The 19,618-nt window shown below is 29.6% G+C and overlaps 2 protein-coding genes across 2 annotated transcripts in view; one reads left to right on the forward strand and one right to left on the reverse strand.

The window, feature by feature from the left end:
* Tfb1 (transcription factor B1) overlaps positions 1–5,481 on the forward strand; it is a 16,251-nt gene extending 10,770 nt beyond the window's left edge. The window contains exons 9-12 of the mRNA XM_014420859.2: positions 938–1,175; positions 1,643–1,818; positions 2,946–3,121; positions 3,251–5,481. Of these exons, the coding sequence (XP_014276345.1) occupies positions 938–1,175; positions 1,643–1,818; positions 2,946–3,074 (543 nt within the window). The 3' untranslated portion in view covers positions 3,075–3,121; positions 3,251–5,481. The remainder of the gene's footprint in view (positions 1–937; positions 1,176–1,642; positions 1,819–2,945; positions 3,122–3,250) is intronic.
* Positions 5,482–10,618: 5,137 nt separating this feature from the next.
* The window catches only part of IFT54 (intraflagellar transport 54), a 15,388-nt gene continuing 6,388 nt past the window's right edge, over positions 10,619–19,618 (reverse strand). The window contains exons 5-11 of the mRNA XM_014420858.3: positions 17,299–17,603; positions 16,634–16,793; positions 15,138–15,245; positions 13,878–13,992; positions 13,622–13,732; positions 11,539–11,750; positions 10,619–11,013 (exon numbers count right to left, since the gene is read on the reverse strand). Coding sequence (XP_014276344.1) covers positions 10,854–11,013; positions 11,539–11,750; positions 13,622–13,732; positions 13,878–13,992; positions 15,138–15,245; positions 16,634–16,793; positions 17,299–17,603 — 1,171 coding nt within the window. The 3' untranslated portion in view covers positions 10,619–10,853. The remainder of the gene's footprint in view (positions 11,014–11,538; positions 11,751–13,621; positions 13,733–13,877; positions 13,993–15,137; positions 15,246–16,633; positions 16,794–17,298; positions 17,604–19,618) is intronic.

The raw sequence follows: 19,618 nt of genomic DNA on the forward strand, positions 1-19,618 counted from the left end.
TCTTTTTCACCTCCAAGCATTGGAATATGAAAATACAATGACTACTCCCAAAGTGCACTTCCTCTGGGTGTATAATTTCTAGCTTTTGTGATATAAGTAATTAATCGTTTAGTGAAAATAAGTCAGTGGCAACCAGGTCAAATATAATTCTTAATGTATGGGCCGCCTAAAACTTCTAATTTTTTATTTAAAGTTTTGGTTTGTGCCTGTATAATTTAAATGATTATCTAACCAATGACTCGTTAGTGGAAGAGGTGTTTAATATCTTTTTCACCTCCAAGCATTGGAATAAGAAAATACAATGGCTAATGTCCGTTTGCACTTCCTCTGGGTGTATAGTTTATAGCTTTTGTGACATAAGTAAGGTAGTAAAAATAAGCAACTATTCAATAACAACCAGGGCAAATATAACAATTCAAAATGTATTGAATGTCTAAAACATCTTGTTTTTTATTAAAATTTTCGGTTTGTGTCAGTATAATCTAAATGATCATGTAACCAATGACTAATGACTGTTACCTTGGTGTTTAATGGTTTCTAGCTTTTGTTCCATATTAATTATCAAAGCAAAGAAACTTTAATAACTTAAATACCCTTTCTAATTTCTATTAATATATTTATCTGAATTTGTTACTGGTATTAATTTCGGTAAGTTTTGTTATTGAAAGTTGTGTTAACTAATATGGTAAAGTGATGGAAATAATAGTATAATTGTTTATGAATTGTATGAGCAAATTATTCTATAATAGAAAAAACTTTAAACCTGGATATATCAATTTTAAGGTCTCCTTGATAAAGGCCCAAGGGCTAAAATGGAGAAAAATAGACATAGTTGAGAGAAAGAATCAAAAAATTTGTGTCTTAAATTAAATAGCTACTATCAAGCAAGAAATTATTATGTAATATATTAATAACCTAATATTACTTTAAATGTTAGATGGACAGATACCTAGAAGGTCCTGTGAAGAGTGACTGGACCAGCAGCTGTGAGAACGAGGAGCCTAGTGGGCCCGACATTGCCCTGGCTGCCTGTAGACTGAAAGAGGAAGCGAAATCCTGGCCGCTACACTATCCTAATCCTGCAGTACTTCCACCTGCTACTGCTGTAGCTGCTCTAGGGGAATTGACTCCTGGCGGGGCTCTTATGGTTCACCAGCATGATGAATCCCTTGCTCGTAAGTCCAATTTTATTCCTATTGCATTCCTGAAGAGTACTCCCAGGTGAAGAATACAGCAATGTGAATACCATTCTAGTCTTATGCTAAATGTACATCACTCAAATTATCCAGATAGACACTTGACACTATTAAGTTTCTTTCAGAGATATGAGGTGTCACTGTGTAAGTGATGGTATCCATATTGAAAATAAAAAGACTGATTCATTGACTTTAGTCATGTCAACTGGAAGGTTCTTCTTGGACTTATTATCTAAATTTTAAAGGTTCCAAATACAATTTATTATAATTGAAGGTTTCTCGAAACATTATACAGAGTACTAAACCTCATTCTAATTACTTTTTTTTTTTTTTAGTTTTATAAATGTGTAAGACTGATTTAGATTAAGGATAATTGTTAAATATTTCAGTATGACTATTATCTCCTTAAACTATCTGTAAGAGTTAATATTATTTAAATGTTGTAGAGTTGGTGAGCCCTAGTTTAGCCAAGGAAGTGACAGGATTATACTGCACTTGTTGCGAATTACTTCGCCATTTCTGGGCTTGTTTTCCACCCACATCTCCCGAACTTCAGACCAAGGCAGAGCAAATGCATAATGCAATAAGGAGGTTCCATCATGCTCGGATAAAACCATTTGAAGTAAGTTTTCATCTTAATGATCACCGAGTGTATCTTTAAGATGTTTCACTCTGATAGTTTGTAATTTATTTGAAATTATAGGACTAAAAATATTGACTTTTTAAACGACAAGTATTGGAATATAATTCATTAAATTTTGCAAGGTTATTATATTAAATTATTTGCTGTAATAATTGCCATGTAGGCTGCAAGATACAGTTAACAAGTTCAAGTTTTTAACTTTTTTAGTGCTCCAATGTTTAATGTAACTTTAAACTTGCTATTAGAAAAAAGAGGTAAAGAAAACAGCAAGAATAAAAAATCTATCGAGCGATTTTCATCCATAATTTTGGATAAGCTGCTTTGAATTGTAGCATAGTCCAGATAATAATTTATAAATGGTGTTCAGAGTGAATTTGCATTGAGTATCTTTCTATTTTGAATTTGTTTACTAGTTTCAATAATTAACTGAAATTTTAATTATTTATTTTCTGAATTAAAATTCTATTAGTGCTATCCTGATGAGTTTTAAATTTTAATACTTGATATTAATTACCAAAAGGAATTCAAGTTTATCATTCGGAGCTACAAATTGTGGTATTTCCCTCCTCTCTCCTGGACCCTTCAAGGGTTCTTGTAGGTTTATTTATATTATCTATGTTTTCTCAAGGATATCTTAATTTTATTATAAGAGCTTCAAACAATGTTATTAAAAGGCTGCATGATAGGCAGCTTGGTCAATTTAACCTATTTGTGTCTTCTATTACATTTGTATTTTTTTTCTATTTGCACTATTTGTTACACTATTATCAATCTTCTGATAAAAAAATTTACAATAAGTGAAATAGTAGACAAAAATGCGTTAAATTAATTAAGTTATATTTTGACAAAGGCAGAATAGCTTCCAATCTTTTAATAACTTCTTTAAAATTAAGATATCTTTGAGAAACCCAAATCGGCCAAACATTGAATTTATTTATTATTATAAGCAAATAAGGAAGGTGAGACTGCATCGATTCTTTTTATTTTAATTGGAAAACCTAATCAGTCCCTAAAAATAAATTAAATTCTATTTATTTTACCTATGTTTCTTCAGAAATCTCTAGTTTGAATATAAGCTTTTTCTAATCTTAAGCATTATTTTCTAGAATAAAGTGATGTTAGATTTTTCACCTCTAAGTCAGCAATTGACTTCACATTTGAATCAGCTGCTTAAGACTGCATATAATAAATATGAAACTTGGCAATCGAGGAGGAAACCGCTTGGTATCAGATAACACAAAATTCCTGTCTTTCTCCCTCCAGATCAAGCTATATCCTCTGAGTAAGTTAATTCATATTGATTGTAATATTGTTTGTTCATTATTTTTATCTTTCTTTAAAACCTAGCCATCTTTCACTTATTGGAAGAAATTATTCTAGCAATATACACTCACTCATATTTTAATTTTAGGACTGAGGACTATATAGCAGAGTCAAAGTAAGAAGACAGAATGTGTACTATAAAATTGTAATGAAATATTTTTTAAGAAATTGAAAATATTCAAAGGCTAATAGCCATTAATAAGACTTGTAATTTATTTGTACATAGGACATCTAGCCTCGTTAACATCTTAATGCTTGAACGAGAATTATTATTATCTAGTCCAAACATTGTTTTTATATACCACCTAATTTACTTTATTTCTTTTCCCCTCCCATCTGATTTAATTTATTTAGTTATAGATATTTCTATGCCAAATTACTAAGTTTTAAAGATGATGATGATGATCTATCATGGATGTTGTGAATAAAAGTTTCCTCGGCTCTTTTAAAAAGGGCTATTTTTCTATAAATGTTTTGTCATAACTATGCTGTTATATTCTTACTGTTTGTGATAGTAGTATGTATATGTGTACAGTAATAAGAGCACATTGATGCTTTGTTGGATATGATCAATGTTAATTAATATAAATTTACTAGATATTGTTCTGTTCCAAATTACTTGACCTTTACTTTTTATACTTGAATGTTTAACAAAAGTCAGGATTTTAAATTTGTTTTATGTTTATAGTTATACTTTTTCTCCCTGAAATTTAATCGCAATAATATGGATTGTAAAAAATTTCAATTCTAGTGAATTAAAGATTTTTATTTTTCTATGCATCTCCAGTCAATCTGTCATAAGTGATTTAAGTTTTGGTTAATATAGGAGAAGTGCTATGAAACTGCGATATATTTCTTTTTTAAATTTATTGTTTACCATTTCTTGTTAATACTTTTTAAAGTAGCATTACTGTTAAGATACATATTGTTGGTTTGGAAGAATAGTATTTTTCAATGGACATAAATCTGAAATATTTTCTTCATAGTCTTAGATGTTAAATTCTGTAATATATACACTTTATATTTTTCCTCTTTCTTAATGTTTTCAAAATCTGCATTCTCTATTATGAATTATAATAGTTTTTCAGAAATTTTATCTCAGGTTGTTTAGTACTCCTAGAAATACCATAATTATTACTGCTCAAGCTAAAAAAAAAAAAATCTAAATATCTTACCTTTTTATTAGGTCTATTATATATCGAGTTCTAATTATATTCTTCTGAGATATGATTCATTTCTTTGTCCAGGTTTCAGTTGATACTTTGGTTCTAAAATACATAAAGCTAGAAAGAAAATGTAGTTTTTATAGCTACATAACTAGCAGAAGTGTTTACACTAGAGTTTGGTGTATCGTTTCCCGACATAATTAATTAAGATAATTTATCAAATACAATGTTTTCTTGTAATGATTTATTCTTCCAAACTGATGATAAAGAAAGTCAAGATTGTTGACTGAAAATTCACTAATCCATTGTTTTTTCCATACTTGACAAGTTCTATAAAATTTATATGTTTATGACCTTTTTATAAATGAAAACTTTTTAACGAATGTTATGTTTCATTGAAGTAACAAATAAAAGCCATTGGTATTTATTCTGCATTGGCAAGTTAAGTATGTACAGTGTTTGTTTTTTTTTCTCTCATTAAGTTATAGTTGAGTAGGTTTACATATCAATGTTAAATATTGTGTTACCATTTTAAATCAAGCTTTGAGATAATCGAAACAGTTTCTCCATGTAAATGAAATAACTTGTTTCTTAATGTTTCCTTTGTAGTTATACAGTTAAGTGTGTTTATTTAAGATCTGTGTATTAGTTTAAATGGAAAAAGGTAGATTGTTTAATTGTAAATCCTTGTATAAATGTATGTTTAAAATATGTGTACCACAAGAGGAAATTTTATATTTCAATTTTTTTTTTTTTAGTCTTGAGTTTTCCTGTTCTCATTTTTGTGTATTAATATTCATTATTTTATTTTATGTTTGTCAAAAATAATATTCAGTCTTGAATCCAGATTGTAATTGAATTTCTTGCTCATTTTTATTTATTTTTTCTGAGTTTAATTTTTAAAGAACATTGTGGTCTTTTCCATGTTATTTTATAATAGATAATAAGAGGATATAAAGTCATAGTTAATAAAAATAGGCCACATCATTTCAATATGAAATATATATTTTCCCTGAACAACAGGTAAAAGTAAATAATTAAGAAAAAAAATTGTGTTAAAAAACTATAAAAACTCAGACTTTTTTTTTATTTTGTTGTTTGTTTAGTGATATATTAAAAGCACTGTTTTGTTCTCAATAGATGTTAAATGTTTCTTCATTATTGTTTATTTTCCTTTTTGTTCCCCTAAATTTAGCTCTTCAGTTTTTCACATCTTAACTATTTGTTGAAGAATTAAACTACTAGTCAGGACTAAGAGAAAGGAAATTCCACCAACATTTATAGATCATGTCAAATTGAAATTTCATTAACTTTATACATTGGCATATCAAGTATTGATTTTGTGACTCAATGGAACACTCAGTGTGTTATGCATTTAGATTAAAATATTTCAAGAACTAAAAATTGTAGGTGCATACTGATAGGGAAATGAAAATGTTCAGCATTTCATCCTTTTTGTGAGAAGCTATAATTTGAAATTGTATCAAGACCAAGGTGCTACGCTGAGGTACACTGAGGTAAAAAGTGGAAAAGATAATGCCACAAATGAAATGATGAGTTTTTTAATTACAATATCTTAAAATACTAGAAATTGGAGTGGGCTCCCAAGACTAACTTTTTTTTTGTACTATTTGATTTAACTTTTTAACTAAGCTTTTGCTGATTCATTAAACTTATGCTTCATTTTGTGTCCTTTTTAAGGATATCAAATTTAGTAAGAATTTGTTCTGGGCCAATTTTGGAAATTAAAGGATTCGTTCATAATTAAAGAGTCATTTACAAACAGATTCATGAATTTCCAATCTGTCGATAGATTTGTTGTTAAGACCTTCATAAAAGTCATTGCCTTAATCAATTTTCATTTAATAACAATGTCGCAAACTACTTAATTATTATTTATTATAAGATTCTTTTTGGTGTAAAAATCATTATCTATAGTATAATTAATAAATTAAAAGAAATGAATAAATAAACAAAGGGAATTGTGTATGTCAGGCACTGGTTGGATCTACCATTTGCTGTAATTGTAACAGAGGATAGAATGTATATCCTAATATATTTTCCTTGTAGTTAGCAATCTTGCGTATGCCATGACTTTTTGTTTGCCCTATGGTCTCATGCAAGCTGAGAATTGGAAGCTATAAATAATAATCATATTATTTAAAAGTTGCTTTGAAATCAAATTGAACTCCGCTTCGGAGTTTAAATTAAAACTAAAAGCAGTGTAAGAGAAATTATTATATCTCAAGGGTGTTATTGTAAAATAAAAATTAATAGCAGAACATTTGTTTTTCAATTACTACATCTCAAAATTGAAGTAATACCTGAAATTCCTTAATTGAAATAATATTCTTTTATTTGTTTATTTTTCTTTCTTTAAAATTTTGTGTAACCAATAGAATATTTGTACATTTATGTATGTAAATTATCTTGTTTCTATTATTACACCATTCAAAGCTACCATAACGGAGAGGATTTAAGAAGTCTCTTTACAGAAAAGGGATAAATTTGAAACTACCCTAATGTCTGATATGCAATTTTTCTATTTTACAAACAATAAATAACTCAGTGGAGTGCTAAATATTGGAAATGCCTGTTCTATTGAAGTCATTAGAAGACATCTATCATGTCAGAGAACAATTTGAAAAATGGGAAACAGATTTTTCCAAGGCAAGAAAAATGCTTTATTCAAAGTTGCCATAACATATTGGGATGCTGTAACAGGGTGATCTGAAAAGTTTCCAACCTAACAAAAATACAAGACATTTTTTCTGAATTTTATTTTTCAACATAGTCTCCTTGTAACTCTACAGTTCTCCCAGCGATGCTCCCATCTCTGTAACCATCCAAAAAGTACTTAGCGTTTTTCTCTGCAAAATAATTTTTCACAAAGGTGATTGCCTCTTCATTTGATGAAAATCTGTCTTCCAAACGCAATTTTTAGATGAGGGAACAAAAAAGAAATCGCTTGGGGCTAGATCTGTTAACGCAAGATCTGGTCAAGCAGTTCAAACCGTAATTGGTGGATTTTCACCATGGCAACCGCTGAAGTGTGAGATGGTTTCACCCATTTCTAAATGTTTCATGTTTCTGGTTTCATCCATACCTAAATGTTGATTTAATATGTGACAAACACATTCTTTTGACATGTTCATAACCTCTGCTATTTATCTCACATTAATTCAGCAGTCATCTAGCACCATTTGGTGATGTTTTCGTCAGTAGTTTCAGTTTTTGGACGTCCCGAATGTTCATCATCTCCCAAGCTCTTATGGCCATGTTTAGATTCAGCTGCCCAAAATTTCACTGTGGTAAATGATAGTGCAGAGTCCCCATACACAGGATCCAACTCATCTTTGATTTGTGTAGGCGTGTTGCCTTTCAAAAACAAATATTTAATGACAGCTCGATACTCGATTTTGTCCATTTTCACAAAAACACATCAACTCACTCAAACGATTGTTACATATACACCACGTCCAAAACGGCTGAAACTTTGGTAGATAACTGTCAACAGATGAGCAACGAAATTCACTTGCTTTTATTTACCAGTGCTGCTACCTTCACGTTGCGGTCGGAAACTTTTCAGACCACCCTCCTACACAGCATACCAATCAAACTTATAAGATAAACACTGACATAAAAGAATCAACAAAGGTACAATATTTTCACAATGCCCAGTTCCTTTTTGTATAATAAAAATATAGGATATTTTAGAATAGAGGATAGAAATAGATTATAGAAAACTAGTTAACAACTGCAAAGGAGAAAAATGTGTTTTTATAATAAATTCATTTTATATTATGCTGACTGTGCCTCCTGGTTTCACCCATGTTAAATTTGTATCATGGGTCATTCTCCCAGAAAGAAAACCACAATATGGTGTATGAGTGGCCCAGAGTATTTACAAGATCGATGGAAAAAGAGTACATCAAAATTATAAATTTGTTAAATTGGTGGTGATAACTAAAGGGCAATGTTTAGGTCTGGCCGAGAAGATCAAGACGAGAGAGATTTTAAAACCTTATGTAAAAGATAAATCAGGGAAGGTGGTTCCTGTTACTGGTGTAGAGACCTAAAGTACTTTAAACGTGATCAAAGAATGTCAAAATAAACTATTACACTTAATCAATACTGAAGGAGAATATTAGAGGTTTTAAGAATATATGTCTGTTCGAACCTCTTGGCAATGAGGGTTGCCGATTGGGAGTGTATCATAAAATTCAAACCACAGAAGGAGGATCAGTTGTGATATGATCCTATCATGTCCCTTTTCATCAGCAGCCAGTGGTGTCAGAGCATATTCAGGACATGCTTCAAAAGGATATCATACGCCCTTCTGAGCGCCCACGTTTAGCACTTGTGGTTGTAAAAAAGAAAGAAGATAGCCCAAGAGGTTTACTTTTTCCACTGGGCCCATGGTTAGAAATGACCTATCCCTTAGAGCTAGTATCACTAGATATACTTGGCCCAAGCAAGTTCTAACTGACAGAGATATGGATTTCACATCAGAATTGTTTAAGGAGACATGTCGGTTATTAGGAATTAACTAGGTCCAGACTACGGCTTACCAACCAAATGGGAAATGGAGTGGTAGAATGTTTCCACTGGACAGTGTGGGACTCTCTGGCACACGTAGTTTATATGGATGTAGCTCATTGGGACAATGGGTTCCCTTTGCTATTATTTATTGTAAGGTCATGTCTTTGAGATTCTGTTTCTGTTTGACTTGTCTCAAAATACATTTCCAGGTCTAATGAAGGACACGTTTTAGCACTAAAAATTATGCTTTCTGAAGTTCACCAAAGAGCCAATGAATCAGCGAAAAGGGCTTGGAAAATACATCCCCGAAATTATCGATATACGAAAAAGAATGCTAAGTTATGAGGAAGGAGAATAAGTTTATTCACATGAACCAGCTGTAACTAGAGGGGAACCAAAAAAAATTAAGACATCCTTGGTCAGGCCTGCATAAAGTTGTTAAAAACGTACCGCTATGAATGTACACTATATTGCTATGAGGGAGATATACCATACACATAAATAGGCTGAAACTAGTTTCTAATGCCGAGAATGAGCCAATCCCAATCACATCATTCCCTAATACTACCCATTTCTTCTAAGCGATCCTAGCTCTCTGAACAACCAGGAACTCAATCGGCCATGGAGTTACTGAATGTCCCTGTACAAACAATGTGAGACTCTACAGAAAGCGAAGATGATTTCGACATCAATGTTACTGATCACAACCCAAACTGGTATCCCAAGTCCAGTCACCTTATGAGTAACTAAATAGAGCAAGGAGCTCAGTAATATAGCCTATTCCACAAAGTATTAATACATAAACTTTACTCTCACATATCCACAAGAGCGATTACTTGGAAATAGTAGTTGCAAAGATAGTAGTCATTACAAATGTTACTATAAAAGTTGTTATAAATAAATATTATATTAAAATGTTTAAATAAAGTTTATATTTTATTAATATAGCCAATCCTTGTACTATTTCCTATTCCATCTTATATAGAATATTACAGAACCACCGCTAACACTGCAGATCAATTGACGAACTAGCAGTTGTCGACTTCTGAAGAGTCCGAACCTTTACTGATAAAACAAGATCATTCTGTCGCAGAAGAGTGAGGATGTCATGGAAGGGAAAATTAACTCTTTGGCAGAATGTGATTTAAAGCTTATGGTATTGAACAAATGTTTGTTCTGATAAAATTTATTAAGGTTATATTATATTATGTTGCATCTTAATAATGAACAATAAATTTTATTCGGGCATCGATTTGTATCCTGTCACTATGAAGTCGACCAGAGGTTGAACAAAATCTTTTGGTTATTTCGAGAGTGATACCACATTCATCCAACCATTTAAAAAATTCCTCTTAAATGATTTTTATGTTCCTCATGAGTTTTCAAAGCCTGAAATATCGTTAAGCTTTCGAAAAAAGTAGAGTGAAGAGACTAGTCTCCTTCTAGTTGCTGGGGATAAGTTGGCTGGCTGGTCACCCAGCCACTAATAGAACCATATATTACACAAAGCGACCACACGAAAGTCAAATCTTTGCCATGTCTAATGAGACAAGAAGATCACACAGGTAACCACGTGGTAACCGGTCACCCAGCTTTGTAAAATAGAGTACTTACAATCCATGTGACTCAACAAGATATATTTATATTTGAAGATTATTCATATTTTTATAAATAAAGGTTGTAATAGAGGAGAAAATTATTATGAAAACATTTTTTAAATAAATTATATTTATATTAGTTTCCTACAATAAATACATTTCAAGGCACTTTTATTTATTTATATTTTTTTTTTTTGTTGCAAAAACAATACAAACTTTTGATTTAAGTTAAATGCCTATTTATCATAATAAATTCTTTAGTAGAAGAAATATAAATACATGTCATAAATATATATCGCTTGTTATCAATTAAAAACTAACCTAAGATAGAGAAGAAAGGCACACTTACAGGCACTTAAATAGATTTCTTAAGGAACACAAAAATCTATTGAGTCGTAGGTACCCTTGATATGAGGGAGAGTATTTTCCTATCATTTATTAATATGCTAGATTTCACAGCTCTTATAGCTTCTTGCTCTTCTTCTATTAGTCCTTCGAGTTCTGTAAGTTTCTTTCTATGTTTGCTAAGTAACTCTTCCGTTGACCTGAATTGAAACAAAAATTAATAAATATTAATTATAAATAGCATGAAGAAAATTTAAAATGTAATAACAAAATTAAAGAAATTATTAATTTTATATTTCACAATTATCTTGTGAAAATTAAATTTTGAAACTAGCACAACAGATCTTTTCAGGAATGAAAACAATTAAATTCACTTCTTATTCCTGACTCAAAAGAATACAATAAAATTATTTTTTACCTAATTGTTTTACTATCTTACTAAATTAGACATGGAAATAAACATTACATTCTTTAACTAGTCTTTTTTTTTAATTTAATTTTATAAATATTTCAATAATCTGAAAATATCAATACCGAAATAGCCAATAGTGGTTTAAAGAGGAACATAAATAAGAATTAAATTTCAAGCCCAAAATGTATAGTTTTGAAGGTATTTCCTCATATTTCATTATTGTCACCACCAAAAGAGATATTTACAGTTACAACCAAGTAGGTGATTACAACAGAAATGTGGTTATTCAGGATAGCAATGATTAATTATTCACCTCTTTTCTGATTGCAGTTGTGATGTATACTCAGCACTAGCCTGTTTCCAGTACAACAATTCTCGAGCTGCTAAATCAACATCTTCCTGAAGAAAATCAAATAACTTGCCTAGAGGACCCGTGGACCTGGTTAATGCTTGGATGCCAGCCTTGAGTTGATCACATTCTTTTTTCCAAGTTGCTCGTTTATCTTTTTGTCCACCCTCCCATTCCTAAGAAGCAAAAACAAATTAGTTTATTTTTGTAATTTTTATTAGTTATATGATGTCAATGGTAGAAAATATTCTAAGGGAATTTAGATCACAACTGAGAAAATTAATTTAAATTAGCAGATAATTAAGTCTATATCCATATAAATAAACAGTTTATTAAAACATAAGAATTACTACTGTTTACTTGTTAATTGAACAGCTAACATCATTTTAATAACAGAATACAATATCATATTTGCTTGAATATAGGTTAACCTCTCCATAAATTGAAAATAATTTTCAAGGAAAAAAACTGGAGAATTTGAAATTTATTTACTACTGCGAAATCAATTTTCAATTAAATATACATATCTCAAAAAGAAACAAGCATACTTAAATTAAGTACTATGTAGATGAATCAATAAATATATTTCTATACATAATCAAAGTACATTAAATTTCCTTCTAAAAAAGAATAATTCATTATTTTTTTAATCCCAACTGTTTCTGAGATATTGATATTGCAACAGGATAAATTTGAATAATAATGTTCATTTAGAATAATATAAGTTTAGTTATTGTGTTAGAGTAAAATACAATATTTAAAAAAAATATATAAAAATGGAATTTTAAAATATCATAAAACTAATAAATTGGGAAAAAAATGAGACAATAATTCACACACACAAAAAAAAAATTAATGTTATTAAATAAATAGTATAGACCTTTATAATGTTTGGATTAAATAAAAAAATAATAAATAAAGTAAATAGGAAAAAGGAACCAATAAAATAACATCATCTACCATAACAAAAATTATGAGGAATCTAACTTCTTTTAAGATAAAATAGAAAAGAAAACACAAATAAATGTAAAGGTATCTTCTAGCAGTAATAAAAAAAAATTTATCATGACTTCAAGTATATATATACTCATTTACCGATTCTAAATAAATTCACTAATATTTATGTTAAATTTTGTCCCTAACAAATCATCCGTCTTTCGATCTATTTCAAACTTCATTTCATGATGTTGTCGGGAATGTACTGAGGATTTGAATTGAAAGAGATTGGAGATGTGGGAGGGACGGTGGGATTGAATGACTTGTAGAGGAAGAATGCCAGAAAATATTGACGATGGGAGGAGGGATAAAGCCACTTCAACTCTTCATAAAATTGGTTGACAGAAGTGTCCCTCAGGATTCCGAAGATGAAACGTATAAAGCAAATAATCAACCGTTTTAATTTTGCTTCAAGATCCCCAGAAACACCCCCATAGGCTGTACAACAATTGTTAAAGAGGTAATCAGGATCCTGTGTGTTTCAAAAGGAAGTAGATTACGAGGTTGAAGACTCCTCATTATACAATTAAATTTAAAGATTAAATGTGAGGATAAATTTCAATGGATTTAAAGAAGAGGAGTTTTACATTTTTTATTTTGTTGCATTTGCGTTGTGTAATTCAAATACTTCCATTCTTCTCCTCATGTGGTCATCTTGACTGCACCAAATCTGCACATTTATACCTTCAGTTATCCTTAAAGCAACCAAGTATTTGGAGTGAGAAAGAATTTCATGTTTTATTTTTTCATAAAAAAAGTTTATGATACAAGGCCAACTTACAGTTAGCCTAACAGAAAACTATTAGTGGGGGTTCTGAAGTAATTTATCCACTGAGCAACTGCCGATAAGATTATTGTAAACCACCAGTGGTTTTACCCCAGGCTACAGGCAAAGAGCCTTCTACAATAGCCACATGGGCCATCGGACAAAGTAAAGCTACTATCAGGAAACTTGTTTGCTTTAGTATGAATTTCAGGTTTCCATGCAACTAATTAAAAAAAACAATGACACAATTTCAGCAAATATTATGTATATCATTGAATAACTTACAATCTCAGTATGAGGTATTTGCTTTTGCTTTTCTGTCCCATCAACTGATCCCAAAATATCAACCAACAAACCTTCTGCACCAGATGAATTAGCATCTTCAATATTACTTTCCTTGGATAAAAAAAAAAAAAAGATGAGGATATAATATTAAATATCATGGAATAAATAAAAGATTCCAAATTATCATCCACAATGGATTTTTAATAAAAACTTACTATTCTACAAATAAATTTGGAATTAAATTATAACCACTAACCTCATCAAGAACCAAATGATGGGGTTCCATAACTACCATATTTTCCTTATCTTCTTCAACTTTTTCATTTTCTGCAATAACAACGACTTCTTTAGCTTCATTTTCTTTGTCTTTGCTTACCCAAAAATAAAGAAAAAAGAACATATAGAACAAGCAGTTGCAAAAGTTAAGAAAACCTTTTTAATAGCAATGAACTGGATAAAAAGATAAAGAATAAATATCATCAAACTAACTTAATTTTATTAAATTCAGTGAACCCTCACTCAATACAATGTTCTCCTTGAAGTATGGTTCTAGGTCTGGTCCTAAAATTCATTAACTTCATGTTTGCCTATTAATAACTTAATTGTTTTTACATTTTTGTTATCCAATGAGACCTAGGTCAATCCAATTACTTTTTCATGAGGGAACTGATGTTTTATTTAGCATATTGGTGACATTTTTTTTTTTTTACCAGCTAATAAAGGGCATATTTACATGACTGGGTATCCAATAAAACATCAATATCCATCCTCAATTTCTCAGACTTTTCAATTTTCTATGCCACTCAACCGTCCTCTGGCATTTTGTTTCAGTGTTACAAAATAAATTTTATATAGCTGCTTGAGCATAAACAACCAATAGGCTGAAATCTCACGATCCACAAAAAATTAATAAACAATAATAATAGGTACTAACACTAATTAGATAGTAAACAAAAAATATATTAATAAAAACTAGTTTCAAAACTAATGTAATAAATAAATAATAATAGAAAACCAATTACGATTTTACTCTGAAACTTCACTATTCCGATGAGAAAGTTTTTTTTGTTGTCTAGAGCTGCAGTTCCAGCTGGTAACCATCTCACACTATTCCCTTGTATACAAAAATGTATTTTTCTCATTATGTTTGCTGTATACATGTGATAATAATGCGAAATATCTCATTGGTTTCAATAAACGGTTTTGCAAGTGACTATAACTCCACATTTTTAAACATATTAATGATTTCTTATCATTAAATTATATCGATACATTGTCATCAAGTGGTGGTGGCTTGGAAGCAGGTACGACAATAAGCTATTGTCATGAGAGATCACTAGCGTTTTGAGCAATGAAGAGCTCTAATACCTTCCTTTCACCTTGGATTGTCCTAAACTGGGTTTAATACTATCCTAGCTTCCAGCAGCAATGCTGGTTCGGGGTTCCTTTATTTTTATCTTGAGAATATTTTCAGAATTCATTAAATAGAATCAAAATGGTCAAGGTAAATACTTACTTCATGTCTACAGCAACTTCTCCACGATCTCTAGTTTTGGGAGCACCAGGTCTTACACTCGGAGGTCTAGCACTAGGTGGAGCTCTTCTTGCAGTCCGTGGTCTTTCACTGTAATAAAATAATCAGCTATTGAAGTACATAACTAACTAGCTGTGCCCTGCAGTTTCACCCACATTAAGAAAGGATTATACATGCCAGTGTTCATACAAATGATAAAAACATGACTAACTGAATCTGATTAACTGAATAACTTTTTTTAAAAATACTAGGGGATACCACCTGTCCACCTAGGGGCAGACCAACCTCCATTTTACAACCATTCAATTAATAGCGCTACTCATTGCTCAAATTTTATAACTGTAATTAAATTTGTTCTTCATCAGTTAAACTAAAGTTTTTATAACCCATTTTTATTGCTCCACCTAATGTGTAAAATAAAATATTACTCAGTGATCACTAAAAAATTTTTTATATGATAGAGAGATATAAAACATTATGTAGAACACGTCCATAGCTCTAAAGATATTTAAGGACCAAACAAATTTAGCATACAATATAATATGGTATTAATATAATCAACCTGAATAAAAAGGAAGTATTTTTTAAAAATTTAGTCTATAGTATTTGTTTTAATAAAAGGCGATCTCGAATATAAGACCTATATTATTTTTTGCATAATATTTATACAAAAAAAAAATGTATTAGTAATTAGTAGTATCAAATATAATATATATACATCAAAAAAGTTATTCAGATTTTGATATTTTTTTAATTGGGTTAATTTAATGTATTTATTTAATATATAAGTTCTTCTAATATTTTAATTTAATTTATAATATGGTTTTTCATTGTTCCACATGCTTCAACACGATCACTCATATTTAACAATGAATAGAGACACAATATTAAAACTATCGGTTAGTGACACATGTATTTTTTTGGTACCAATCTTTACATCTCAATAAAAATATCACTCATTATAATACCTTTAAGGGAGATCACACGACACCACTGAGCAGTGTGTATCAAAGGGTGCCAAATGTCTGAGATTTATTTTCTTCATAAATTTTACTGTAACACGCACGCCTTGACAGACTTGACACTATGGAGGCAACACAGGAGCTTTTATAAAATATAGGGCCGATATTTGGCACCCTTTGATACTCAGCTAACACTATTCTGAATATAAAGCGAATGTCTATTTCAACTAGATTTTCTTGGAAAATATCTTGCCAAATATATATTTGGGCAAATATAATAAGGAATCTCTCTTTGAGGTTTGAACAAACTTAATGTTATCACTTATCATAAATAATTAAGTATTTTTTTAATGTTTTCTTTTCTTATTTCTCTGATGGCCATATTATAAAATTATAAATTTTTTACTTGCCAAAATGTAAAGATTTCTTATCTTTTTTTTTAGAATTAACAGAGTCTTTTAAATATTACAGTAAAATGTTAAAAAGGAATACTCATTTAAAATAGAAATGCCTTACATAGCAGAAGGAGGTCGAATAATATCAACTTCAGGAGCATTAAAATCTTTTGCATCATTTTTACTTTTTTTTTTATCTGCTACAGTAGAAACATTTACATCTTCAATAATTTTGGAATCTTCTTTGTCTTTTACAGGATCACTTTTTTCAGAAATAACTTCTGAAAATAAATAATTTTTAATCATTAAAATTTTTGTTTCTAACAAACTTTAAAAAAATTTGTTTGTGGAATGAACTAACGATAATTTATATCATATTATTGTTTAAATTGACATTAAATAGTGATATGATATTTCTTAAAAATTTTACATTGATAAAAATGAAGATGGTATTTTTTTTTTTTTTATTTGTCGGAAAAAACACTGTTGAGGTATTTCCCGCACGAATTTTCAACTAAATGACACATTTCCTGCAGAAAAGTGATAAAACAGTATATTCTTAATTTGTTTTTTACTAACCATGAATTTATTACACATACCACCAAATTTAAAACAAGATATGGTATTGTAAATTTTTTAACCAATTGTTTCTCAAATGAGATAATTTTTGTATCAAATGTCCTAATTGCTCACAAAATCAATATCAACTCAAAGATATGATAATGCTGTAGAGTATTTTGAAAATAAAAGGAAACCATGTAGAGTAATAGTCATTATTATACCAACTCATTGGTTGTTTATGTGATCGCGAAGATGATCTTCTTGTAGAGGGTCTTCTTAATGGTGCTTCACCATTTGATTGTTTATGATTGTCAATTTCATTATTTTGTTTTTGATTTTTTTGTTCTGGTTCTTTATGCCGAAAAACTATTTCTTCTTCTTTGTTTTCTGTATTTTCTTCTTCCGCCTTTGATTCCACTGATGGCTGCTTAGAAATTCCTCCATTTTCATTTAATCTTTCATTGTTAATTTTCTCAGGCTCTTTAACCGTATCCAGTACATTATTTTCTTGATTTTTATGTACTTCTGATCTAAAAAAATATATAATTATGACTTGAAATAAAACATTCATAACAGGAATACAATAGCAATTGGGGGTTTTTTTAACTTAAATTTTCTATCTACTACTAGTAATACTAACTCAATCATTAAGTATTTATAAGTCGATAAGTAAAAATTAATTTGCAAAGCATATGAATTATTATATTTAGCATAACAATCAATTTTAATCTTTGTATAGTGATGAAAAAGATAATCTATTTCCTGAAATTGAAACAGTTCAATTTAGGTCTGGGTGGATTGACTTTTATTTTGCGGCAACCCCATGGAATAAAAACTTTACCTTACCATTTTTGTTAAAATAGGTTGGTTACCTATAGGACAACTCTAGAATGACCAGGTAAGAGTTTAAAAAAAAGGAAAATAGAAGGAAAAAGAAATACTCAAGATGAAGAAATAGAGGAATATATAATGGAATGTGCTTAAGAAACAGATCAGTTTTGAAATAGAGTAATCCAAGAAATCAGTTTTTGATAGAGTAATCTGGAAGGAAAAACAAAATTAAAGTTGAGAAAACCCAATCCTTAGTGGTTTTAGGAAAAATCAAAATCAAAATTATATTTTTAGTAAAATTAAAATATTATTGATTAAAATCATAAAAGATATTTGACCATGGATGACTTATACGAGGAAAAGATGGTTGGGGGATACAGTCAAAATAAAACAAATAAGTTGAAGTAACTTATTTAATGGTGCCAACGTTTCGGCAAGAATTTCTAGGCATCATCAGGGCTAAGAACAGAACAAGATAACAACCAATGAATACAGAAAATAAAAAATAAAAAATAAAATATAAATAGAATGACATAAAGTAAATAATTTTACAGAATGGAATTAATAAAATAAAGTGATGAGAGAAGTAGAAAATAAAATGTATACATAGGTAATTGAGTAAGTAGGTAAAAAAACATAATGAAGGAAATAAAATAAAAATGAAGTTATATAATGCAAAGAAATATGAATACATTAGTTTATTAATTATTTAAAAATTAAAATTATGGAAAGAAAAAGAAAACTGAGAGAAAAAAAATATATGTAACAAATGAAATATGTAACCATAATATTAGATAAAGAGGCAAAATATAAGTAAAGTTTAACAAAATAAATTAATAGAAAAAAAATTTGAAAACAACAATAATAATACATGGTGAACATAACTAATAACATGGGTAAGTAAAATTGAGAAAAGACTAGAAAAGAAGGATGGTCAAATAAAGATAGGGGAAAAAAAAGACAATAAAATATAAAATGAACCTGTTAGCTTGAAATCTTACAGCCAAGTAGCTTCTATGCTGCGAACGGCCAGACTCTGAATTAAAAAATACATTACAGAGATGACAAAGTGTTTTTTAAGAGAAAACATTACAACTGGATAAAAAATAAAAAGTAAAAAGTAGAAAATATTTAGAAGAGGAAAGCGTGTGAAAGGGTGATGACAAATGATTTTAGAAAATTTTAAAAATGTAATAATTTAGATTTACATGCTATATAATTAAGATCTATTATTGATTAAAAAGTCACTAAAGCTATCAACTTCAACAGGCCTAATGAATCTCTATAAAGTGGGGTGAAATGTCGGAAAATAAATAGTTTTGTTTCTCTTTTGACCACAACCCTGACCATCTCCATAATTTGAAATTATACGGTCAACTATATATATATATATATATATATATATATATATGGAGATGGAGATGGAGATGGATTGATATATATATATAGATCAACTCATGTTAGATTTTCTTCATGGAAAGCTAAAGATCAACAGTAATGAAGAAAATCTATCTTGATTTCCATGAAGAAAATCTAACACGAGTTAGTCTAGATTTTTATTTTTTCCCATTAGTGAAACCAGTTTTCCCGGTTAAAAGAAAAAAATAAAATTTTTAATCCAATACATGTAATAGTACAATCCTTATGGGATAGAAGCACAGCAGTCTTAGCAGCTACAGATAATGGTGCTAAGGGATGTCTAAAGTATGAAAGG

The sequence above is a fragment of the Halyomorpha halys genome, unplaced genomic scaffold (assembly GCF_000696795.3).
Source record: "Halyomorpha halys isolate HHAL.00 unplaced genomic scaffold, Hhal_1.1 Scaffold297.1, whole genome shotgun sequence".
In the NCBI taxonomy this organism is placed as follows: domain Eukaryota; kingdom Metazoa; phylum Arthropoda; class Insecta; order Hemiptera; family Pentatomidae; genus Halyomorpha; species Halyomorpha halys.